The sequence below is a fragment of the Aptenodytes patagonicus genome, chromosome 25 (assembly GCF_965638725.1).
Source record: "Aptenodytes patagonicus chromosome 25, bAptPat1.pri.cur, whole genome shotgun sequence".
Taxonomy (NCBI): Eukaryota; Metazoa; Chordata; class Aves; order Sphenisciformes; family Spheniscidae; genus Aptenodytes; species Aptenodytes patagonicus.
In genome coordinates this window covers 6,163,964-6,174,589 of record NC_134973.1, presented here as the reverse complement: position 1 = coordinate 6,174,589, position 10,626 = coordinate 6,163,964, and the positions used below count along the sequence as shown (strand labels likewise).

The following is a 10,626-nucleotide window of genomic DNA, read 5'->3' as shown; positions in this document are numbered from 1 at the left end:
CCCCAGAACTGGGCAGGGCTGCTGCTGACACCATGGGTGACGTGGTGGAGCAGACACAGCCCCGGCTGACCCTTGAGCCTGGTCCAGCCTGGCCCTGCCGGGGCACTGCCAGGGTGCTGCCTCCCGGTGCCCCCCCATCGCTCCCCAGTAGGGCAGAGGGCCCTGTGACCCCCCCGTCTCCCCAGCTCGGGGCCGCTGCCTATCCCTGCCGTCTGTCCCTGCTGCAGCCCTTCCCGCAGCAGGAGGGACACGGGCCGGCTGTGCCAAGGCTCCCTCACAGCCCTGCCTTCCCTCTGCTCCGGCTGCCAGAGCAGCCAAGGGAGCTGCAGGCACAAAACGTCACTTTTTCCGAGAGCTTCTCCCTGCCTCCCCTTCCCCCTCGCAGAGGCTGGCTGCAGTGCCAGGGAACGCAGGAGGCTCCCGGGGTCAGGGTGAAGGCAGCACCGGGACGGGACCCAGCCGGGACCCTGTGCTGGCCATGGCTCTTGCCTCTCAAAGGCAGTATTTCACAGGCAGTGTGGGCGAGGAGTGCATGGCCAGCCCCATCTCTGCCGGGGCTCCCTCCCATGGGAGGATGCTGCTCCTGTCGGCCCCTCACTGTCCCATCAGCCCTGGTCGAGCCCAGCTTTCCCAGCACAACTGGGAGAGGGGCTCAGCAGCCCTGACAGCCCCCCCCCCCCCCCCCAGCAAAGCTCCCTGCTAGCGAGGGACTTCAGACCCCTTTCCCTTGGAAAAGGAAACCCTAAACACTTAAGCCCATCCACTCCAAGGCCAGGAGCATCCATGGAGTAAGAGAACAGGCCTGACACAGACATTCTTTAAGGATGATCTAATTTAAAAAACACATTTTTATAAAAACACATCATAATGAAAATGCGTGTAGTTTAAAAAGAGGCCCACAGCACTCCAGTGCTGGAGGCAGCTGCGCGTCGGCAATGGGACTGCTCCGTGGCCTATTCCCCGCCTTCCCAGGGCATTTGGAGTCCTGTGTCCAGCTCCACGTCCCTATTTATTTTCCTTTACCACAGAAAGCTTCTCCCCTTCCCCCTACCCTCCCACCCCCCCCTAAAGCATCAGCTGAAGCTGCAAGAGAGACAAAGGCTTGAGCATCCCCCTCGCCCCAAGCCAGGCGCGAAGCAGGCAGGGTGCAAGAAGCCCTCGCTTCCAGCACTGCAGCATCAGGCACCACCGGAGAAAAGCCTGCCCATGCACCCTTCACTCACACCAGCTGCTGCCGGCCAGGACTGCTTTTAAAGGTAATCAGGGAACAGAGAAGAGCTCTGGATTGCTTTAATCCTTTCCAAAAAATTATTGCTAGCCCAGCAGCTGTCCTCCTCCCCCTGTGCTTGTGAGGATTTGTACTCATAAGGCTGGATAATTTGACAGGGATAACACACACTCAGCGCAGGCCACCTCAGACTTCCCGACAAGTTTGCTCTTCGCTCGGTGTGGTTTGCCAGCCCGATAAATCCACCCCCACATGCCACCCTCCTCTCCCTCCCTTCACACGGAGGGCTGGGACAGCAGCCTTGGAACGTGACTCAGATGCACAGGGGACCAAGGACCTCCCCTTTCCGTGGGCAGGGCGCTGGGATCACCGGGCACCAGCAAGCACAGAGGCACTGCAGGCATGGGGAGCCAGGAGCTGCGGTGCTGCGGGAGCGGGGATGGGTAGGGCCGTCCCGCAGGTACCTGCGGCAGCAAGAGGCACTGGAGCCATAGAGCCAACGGTTAACACAGAGCCAGTGTCCCCGTCCCCTGCGCCAGGAGCGGTGTGGAGTGCGGTGAGGGGCAGGTCTGCAGTCTGGCACGCATGGCCTGCATGCAGCTCATGGGGTACCCCGGTAGCTGTAGTGATTGCGGTCGGGGTCGCTCATGGTGAGCGGCAGGCTGGGCTTGCGCTCTGGGTCCTTCTCATCGCACTGCCGCGGGGGCCGGTGCTTGAAGAAGTCAGAGACATAGCGGACCTGAAAAAGACCAATGGGAAAGAGGGTTTGGGGACCCCTCCGGCAGGCTGAGCTGCAGCCAGTGGCAACCCAGCAGAGCATCGGGTCACACAGGGGACACTCACGATGAGGACGGCAATGAGAGCCCCTTGGAGCAGCCCCGCCAGCACATCACTCCAGTGGTGCTTGTAGTCAGACACCCTGGTGTAGCCCACGTAGATGGCGAAGGCGATGAGGAAGAACTGGATGGTGGGGCGCAGCAGCCGGGCCCACTTCCCCACCAGCCGGGCTTGCACGTAGAGCTGAGCAGGGAAGGGGGGAGCAATCACCCAGTGCAGAGGGCACCAACCGGCCTGAAGACCAGGTGCTCGGGGCATTGGGTTGCCTGGGGGGACGGGACCCGCGGGGGCTTGCCGCCTTCCTGCGGCACGGCATGCCCGGAGCACGGCACTTACCGCCAGGAACATCATGCAGTACATCCCAAAGGAGGAGTGCCCAGAATAGAAGGACAGTCTGCAGGGCAAAAGGGATGGGTCAGGCCATGAGAGCGAGCCCCCAGTGCCCAGCTAGCCCCCTGCAAGCCCCCCACCTGCTCTGCACTGCAGCAGGAGAGCGTCAATACTCGTCTGGGGCTGCCACCAGACCACAGGAGCCCAGCGCCTCCAGGCAGGTGGAGGGGATGTGTCCTGTGGCCCCACGGCTCACCTGGACTCAGTGACGTTCCTGCTCTCCCCCTGGCAGACGTTCTCCAGCTGCACGTAGATGGAGCAGTTCACCTTGGACCAGTCAGGATTGCAGACGGCCAGGAAGTTCGGCCGGAGACGGCCGATCATGTATTTGGCCAGGTCAGTCAGGGACTGGCTGATGGCCCCCCCAAAGAGGAAGGTCCCCACCACCTTGTAGAGGGCAGCCAGGTAGTTGTTGAACTCTGACTTGGAGTAGAGGCGCTCCGTGTAGACCAGATACGCCTCCCCTGACGAGATCTGCAGAGACCAAAGGGCGAGGGGTGAGGGTCTTGGGGCTACCTAGCAGCTCCCCAGCACCAGGGTACGGGATGCTCTGGCTCTTGGGTCTGCGGCAGAGGAGCCCCCAGCACCCGCCTGCCACAGGAGCTCACAGGGCCTTTCCCCCTCCCTGCAGGGAACCAGCTCCACAGGATGTGGGGCTTACCGCTCCAGAGGGAGCTCCTGACCCCCAGCAGAGCAGGGCTTGACCTGAGGGTCCTGTTGCCCTGCCAGCAGTCTGGAGGTGGGCTGTGCTGGGACCCAGCTCCTGGATACAATGTGCCAGGATATCCCTGCCCCGGGGGGAAGGGGATGGTGCTTCCTTACAATGGCAACAGTGCAGGTGATGGTGACCCCAGCCATGAGGCCATGGGTGATGGTGTCCGCCTTGTAGGGGTAGCGGATGGAATCATCGTTGCAGTAGAAGCCTCGCTTGTATGGGGAGTTCACCAGCGTCAGGATGACGAAGGGAAGAGATGCTGCAAGGCAGAGAGAAGGTGAGGACTGGGAACACCCGCCCGCAGGCTCCACGCAGGCACCCAGCACCGTGTGGTCTCCCCATCCCTCGCCCCTGGGTCTCTGCTCCCCACTACCGGGGAGGGATCCCCTCTGGGGACGCAGTCCTGAGCCACCCGCACCCAGGGCAGGAGGACTTGCACCCGCCAGCACACTGGCCCCGCCACTGATAGGGCCCTATCGGAGCTCGCAGCTGTCTGCAGCGCCCAGATACCACACAAGACGGCTGCGACTGGGCACCTGCAGAGCCCCCACAGCTGCCCCACTCCTCCCCAGGCATAGCAGTCGCAGGGCCTGGTACAGGAGACTGGGGCTGACCTTGTGCCCTCTCCACACACTCCCCAGGATCTTTTGGCCTTGGAGGATGGAGTCCATTAGAATTAATGAGCACAGGCATCTTGCAAACCTGTTTTACAGCAGGGAAGGGCTCCCAGGCCCCAGATGGTCCCAGCAGGGCCTTCATACCAGCTCCAGGAGAGCCAGTGCCTGGAGATGCTGGTGGGTGATCCAGCCCAGGCATGGTCGGACCCCGGTGCACTTGGCTTCCCACCCACACCCTCCCACAGCCCTTGCTCCTGCCAGCCTCTCCTCTCCCCCCGGCTCCTGGCAGCGCTCTGGAGAGATGCTGCGACTAGCTGGATCAGTCCAGGCAAGGAGGCTTTTCCACCCAGCGTGCCCCAACCCTGGCCACAGGCATCTTAGAGCTCATCCCTGGACGGGATCATCCCCAAGATCAAAAGGGGTTTTAGGGGTCTCTGCCCCGTGCAGCAGGCATGCCAAGTCCCCCACTGAAAGGGGACGTCCTGCCCCTCGAGCCGCTCTGACCCTGCCCAGGGGATGCTTCCTCTGGCAGTGCCCAACCAGGCAGAGCCAGGCGGCCCCGGGAGAAGCCAGGGCAGGGCCGAGGGCTGGAGGCACCCGCCACGGGGGACACGGGGTGCAGCCGGCCCCGGGATGCTCTCCCCTGGGGAAAGGCCCCAGAAAGCGCGGTCGCCCCTCGGCCCGCAGTCCACCTTAAGCCCGGGCTCCTCTCCCGGTTCCGCCTTTCCCGGCGGTTTCCGCCTCCCCTTGTTCCACCGTCTCCCGGGAACACGCACCTTTGTCCCCGCCGGCACCCTCCTCCCCGCGCCCCCTCTCCGGGGTGCAGCCGGGGAGGGTCCCTCCGCGCCCGGACCCGCCGCCTCCTGCGCCCACCAAGCGAGGGGGGAAAACAATAATAAAATCCCAGCCTGCTGCTCCCCGGCCTCACCCCGCCGCCCCCCTGCTCCCCCCGAGCGGAGGCAGCTGCAGCCAAAAAGCACTGCCAGGGAGCTGGGAACAAGCCCTAGCTTCTCCCACCCCGCTCCGGCTGCGGGGAGCCGGCTGCGCGGCGCAGGGGTGTCTGCAAACGCCTCTGTGTACAGCTCAAACATTAATTTGCAGCTCAAATTAGACACCAATTTTCTTTCTGGATAATTTCATCCTCCAAAAAAGCTCCCCTAAAAATAAAAGACACTGGCACACGAGAGAGAAAAGCGACCCAAACAAAAACAGGAACCTGCCTCTCCCCACCGGTGCTTAGAGCCCAAGAAAGCAACTCCCGGCCCGGGAGGTTCAGGCTGAAATTACGACCTGGGCCTTTATTTTTAGTCCGTCTTAATTAGGTGCTTGTCAGCATCAGTTTTAGAAACGGGCGTTTGCCTGCACCGGGGGGCGGGGGAGGGGGGAGGCTGTCGGGGTACCGGGAAGGGGCACCCCGAAGCCAACTGCCCGGGGCTGCAGAGCCCCCCGGCCCCGCTCCGGCCGCCCGCGGAGCGCAGGGCCCGGCCGGCGGGCAGGCGGCCAGGGCGGCGGCAGAAGGAAACGTCCCTCCCGCCCGAGCAGCGGGGCCGGGGCCCTGCCAGCAGCCTCCCGGCCCGGGACCAGCTCCCACCCGCCCGCGCCGCGGAGCCCCGGGGCGCTGCGCCCCCCCCCCCAAGGCGCCTGGACAACGGGGCGGCCCCACGTCGGGACAGCAGCCCCACGGCGGGGCCCGGCAGCTCCGGGGCAGGAGCCGGTGCCCGCCCGGCCCCGCCGCCCCTCACCGAGCCACCCCGAGGTCGAAGCGGCGCCGGCGAGGCCGGTGGGCTCCTCGCGGAGGCCCGGAGGCCCGGGACAGGGGCCGGGCAGGTGCCTCCTGGGCTGCCCCCGGCCCGGCCCCGCAGCACTGGCAACGGACTGGCCCGGGCAGAGGCGCGGGGGGACCCCGGACCCCCGGTACCGCCCGCGGACCCGGACCCGGACCCAGCCCGCGGCACAGCCCCACCGGGGGGGGATCGGGGACGCTCTGGAGCCGCCCGGGGCGGGGGCGCCGCGGCCGCGCCGGTACCGAGCCCTCACCGACCGCCAGGCAGAGCACGTCGAGCACCACGAAGACCTTCCTGCGCTCCATCCCGCTGCCGGTGGCGGCCCCGCGGCCCGGCCCCGCGACTCACATGGCCCGGAACGGCGCGGGCCCGTCCGGAACGTAAAGTCCGGGCGGACGGGACGGGGCGGGGCGGCTCCGGCAGCCGGTGCCCCCGCCCGCGGGCTGGGGCGGGGCGGGAGCGGGCGGGGGGCGGGCTGTGGGGCCGGGGCCGGGGCAGGTGTGGGGCGCGGCGGGGGCCGGGGACAGCGGTCACCCTTCGGCCACGCCGAGGGCGACCCGGGCCCGGACCCCCTCGCCTCCAGCCGCCTCCCCGTCCACCCGCTCCGCCTGGCCGGTCTCCCCGCCCCGGCTCGGCTGCCTCCCGTCGCTGCGGCACGGGGAAGGGGGAGAAGGAAGGGAGCGAGGCCGCATGTGGGAGCCGCATGTGTCCCGCCAGCCTCGGGCTTCTTTCCTGGGGAAAAAAAAAAGGGGAAAAAAAGAAAAATCCGATAGTGGAAGAACGTGGCCACAGAAATGCGCTGGCTGCATTGGTGCAGTGCAGCGGTGGTTTATTGTGGAGCAGATACGAGGCTGACTCAGTCGTGATCCTGGTTGTTGGGGGGAAGGAGGGCTCCCCGGGAGCCTTCGGATGCAGCGGAGAGGCCGTCGGGGAGCAGAGCAGCTGGATTTAAACACAGGACGAGGCGCGTGTTTGTTTTAAGCTGGGATTTAACCGCTGAAACGCAGGGCGGTATTTTCCCATGCCTCAGACATTGTTGGAGCAGGACAGGCTCCCGGTGCTGCCCGTTGGGGCTGGGGATGTGCTGGGCTGGTGGCACTTGGAGCAGGGATGGGAGCAAAGGTTTGAGCACGGGTCCCCGCAGCGAGTCCCTGGCGGGAGCGGGGATGGCCACAGCCCAGCTGTTTGCTCCAGGCCCGACTCTTGGTCAGGAACGGAAGGAAACATAAATAATACAGAAACCGCCCAAATGATAGCTACTGGGCTGGTTTATTTAAGTGCAGTGTGAGTGGCCTGTGGAGAATGTCAAGGCTGTTGCGGGAAGCCAGCAGAGCTGGAAACGCTCTCGTGCTGCCCTGGGGTTTAAGGAGAGGGGCAGAATTTCTTGCCAGATTTGCTCTGCTCTGATCTGACCGGGTGCAACCTCCCTCCTGCCCATTGGTGCCATGGGGCCCTGGCACAGCTGCCGGGGAAGGATTTGCCCTGCGCATGCTGCCTGCAGGCCCCAAACCTTCGCAGCGGGTGGGTAAAGCCCTGAGGCAGGAGAGCTGAGAGGATGCTGGAGGAGGGGAGGTTGGCTGGCGCCTGTGGGATGCCCGGGCTGTGTCATGGAGGAGATGCGGGGTTTAATATAGTCTCTCCCACCACTGATAAATCTTCCCTTCTTGTCACAGCCCCCGGCAGTCCTTGGCTGTGCTGAGCCACCCTCATGGTAGGCATGGAAGTGCTCTGGGCTGGGCCATCGTGGGGGCACAGATGTGGCGGTGTGGGGCTCAGCGAGGACAGGATATGGCCCGGTGGGGTCATGCTGACCCGTGCTGTGGGTGCGTGGCTTCGTGCTGGAGCAGGGCAGAGGGGAGCGAGATAAGGCAGCTGCTCCCCTGCTCGCACAGCACAGTCTGGTGGCAGGACTTTGCCCCACATGGTGCCGTGGCTGTCGGATGGTGCCAGGGTGGCGGGAGCCACCCAGGAATGGGCCAGCCCGGCCAGACTGGCTGCACTCAGCTTGGCCCAGCACTCGGATATGTCACAGGGACAGAAAGCAGCCCCTGCCCGCAGCTTGGCCCTGCGCTGTTTGCTCAGCCTGCGTGGCACTGGGCAGATGGGCTCAGCCTCCCCCCTGCTCAGCACGAGGCCCTGGCCAGAAAAGGGCCTTGCAGAGCCGTGTGGGGGCCAGCGATGCAGCCCTGCCTGCTGGGGGGGGGGGTTGTGGGGAGGCCTGGCGGCATTTGGGCCCTGTTTGTTAGATTTCCTCCAACTTCACTTGGGCTTTCCGTGGGGTCCCTTGGGACGCCAGTCCCGGACCCTCCCAGCCCCAGGGTGAGCGCTGGGACCCCATCCCGGGAGGTCTGCTGATGCTCCGCTCCGGGGGGAGGACCGGGACCCTTCTCCCCCCGCTGCCGGAGGTTTGCCCACGTCTCTGCCGCCGCCCCCTCGCACGGAGGCTCACGGGAGGCGGACGGTGGCCTCCCACGGGCCTCCCACCGGCCCGAGCCGGAGGAGCGGGGGCTGCTGGGGGCGGCCGAGCCCCCTCCCCGGGTCGCTGCAGCCGCAGAGGGAGCGGCCGTGCAAGCCGAGCTCCCGGGCCTGCCGCCGGCCGCCGCGCCTTGGCGAAGCCGGGGGGGGGGCGTGCGAAGGCCCGGCACTTCCGAGCGCTGGGACCCCCGGCGGGGCGGCGCGGGTCTCCCCGGGTGCGGAGCGGGTCCCCGGCGCGGGGCTGCGGCCCCCTCTGCCGTCGAAGCGCCGCGGCTGCAGCGGCCGCGCACCCGCCCGGGGCCGCGCCCGGAGCCGCCGCCCGACCTCGCCGGGGCCGCGCGTGGGGACCGTGGGGCGGGCAGAGCCCGCGCGGCCCCGCCAGGTCGCTGCCCGCCTCCCTGCGCCCTGGAAGCGGAGCGGAAACTCCCCCGAAGCCTGCGAGGATGCAGGAGCCTTCGGTGGGGTGTTGGTCCTGCTGATCTTACACCCGTGGAAACGTCACTCGGGTCACACAGGGCAAAAAAAGGCATTTCAAAGAATGCGCCGAGATGAGGGACAGTGATCCCACCCGAAGGCTTCGAGCACACCCACCCTTCCCGCCGCTCCTCAGGGTCTCGAAGGAAGGGGAAAACCCACTCCTGTCCTTCATGCCTTGGGCTGTGCCCACCATGGTACCCGGGCCTCTGCTGGAGGGAGCCGGGGGGCGGCATGGCCGAAGCCCCGCACAGCAGCAGCTAACGACCCTCCTCTTCTGAGGCACAAGCAGAGCTGAGCCCCGGCCCCGCCCTGGCCCCAGCAGCCGGGGTGTGCCACCTTAGGGCCGAGAGCCGCTCCCATCCATGCCGCATGGCCGGCAACTGGGACGCTCTGCCTGCTCCCACCCGCAGCAGCACCGCAGTCTGGTGTTTTGCCAAGCGGGTGTTTGCCCTACCTGGCTGAGTTGCCAGGAGAAATGCAGAGCAGGGAGAGCTCCCAAACAGAGGGGTGGGCTGCCCCTTTCCTGCTGGTTTTCCGGGTGGCATTTTCCAGCTGCAAGTGAGGGACATGGAAGCCCCTGTCCCACCCCAAGGCCCTGGGGCAGAAGGTGAGAGCCAGGCAAGAGCTGGGGAACAGAATTTAAGGGGTTTCTGACAAAACAGAGGGGCTTTGTGGTGAGGAACGAGCCTTCGTGCAGAAACATACAACGCAGTTGCAGCAGGAACGTTTCTCTCGCCTCCAGGATGTTATTTCTGGCTGAAGCCAGTGAGACATGGATGGACCCTGTCCTCGTTTTGGCAGGGACAGAGTTAATTTTCTTCCTAGTAGCTAGTATATCGCTGTGTTTTGGATTTAGCATGAGAATAATGTTGATAACACACCGATGTTTTAGTTGTTGCTAGGTAGTGCTTAGGCTAGTCAAGGACTTTTCAGCTTCCCATGCTCTACCAACTGAGAAGGCTGGAGGTGCACAAGAAGCTGGGCGGGGGCACAGCCAGGACAGCTGACCCCAACTGGCCAAAGGGACATTCCATACCATGGGACATCATGCTCAGTACGTAAACTGGGGAAAGCTGGCCGGGGGGGCCGCTGCTCGGGGACTGGCTGGACATCGGTCAGCGGGCGGTGAGCAATTGCATTATGCATCACTTGCTTTGTGTATTATTATTATTTTTATTCTATTTCAATTATTAAACTGTTTTTATCTCAACCCATGAGTTTTCTCACTTTCACTCTTCCAATTCTCTCCCCCATGCCAATGTGTGTGGGGGAACGAGCGAGCGGCTGCGTGGTGCTCAGCTGCCAACTGGGGTTAAACCACAACAACGCCCACCTCCCACTGCCATGGGCTCTCCGAAGGCTGCCAGGGTTTCAGAGGACTTGGGGCACCTGTAAGAGCAATGAACACCTCCCTCCCCTCCACACACAGCGCCAGGAGGGAAAATTCAGCCAAGGAAGCCAGGCCTCCTCCCAGCTTGTGATGGCATCCCTGGTACAAGGCACTGGAAGGTGGGCAGGGCCAGGAACGGAGAAAGGAGGGACCCTAAGAACCATCCCCAGACCCCCCTGGACAGGAGCCACAGGCAACCAGGGCAGTTTATGCACACTCCAGCCATGGGGAGCACGTGCACCATGGACCTGGCTCCGGCAGGGCGGGCTGGAGGCACAAGCTCTTCACTGATCCCAGGATGAAGATGCTCCTCACCAAGCAGAAGCAGCCGCGATCAAGAGCAGGTCAAGTTCAGCTTCTGCACCAGGACCTCAGGGCTGTTCTGACAGACAACTGTAGCACCCGAGATGGGAGGACATGATCCCGCAGGGCTCCAGGGTCATTACCTGGCCTGCCACCTCCCCGAGGACAGACCCGAGATTAGTGTTCAGCCACTCACCCTGCCCTGGACATCCTCTCTCTTAGGGACCACGAACATCTGCTGCCGACAGCTTCCCGAGCGCTGTGCTGGGCATCCCACCCCTGCCCATGGAGCACTTGCCCAGGGTGGGAGAGGATCACACAGAAAAGGCAAGGGCCCCTTTTCTTGCTTCTGCCACCACACGCACAGCACTGTGGCATCTCAGTCTCCAAAAACACGACAGGCTTCTGGC

At 64.6% G+C, this 10,626-nt stretch overlaps 1 protein-coding gene across 2 annotated transcripts; it reads right to left on the bottom strand.

Moving 5' to 3' along the window:
• Positions 1–814: 814 nt before the first annotated feature.
• On the bottom strand, positions 815–5,962 carry PLPP2 (phospholipid phosphatase 2). Of its 2 annotated transcripts, none has more exons than XM_076359484.1 (6): positions 5,829–5,962; positions 3,278–3,429; positions 2,652–2,929; positions 2,402–2,459; positions 2,072–2,248; positions 815–1,967 (listed from the first exon to the last, which is right to left on the bottom strand). In XM_076359484.1, the coding sequence occupies exons 2-6, from the start codon at positions 3,311–3,313 to the stop codon at positions 1,830–1,832; spliced, it is 687 nt and encodes a 228-aa protein (XP_076215599.1). In that variant the 5' UTR covers positions 3,314–3,429; positions 5,829–5,962; the 3' UTR covers positions 815–1,829. The 2 variants fall into 2 exon arrangements, with proteins under 2 accessions (XP_076215599.1, XP_076215598.1); XM_076359483.1 differs by having other exon boundaries at positions 5,825–5,939.
• Positions 5,963–10,626: the final 4,664 nt, after the last annotated feature.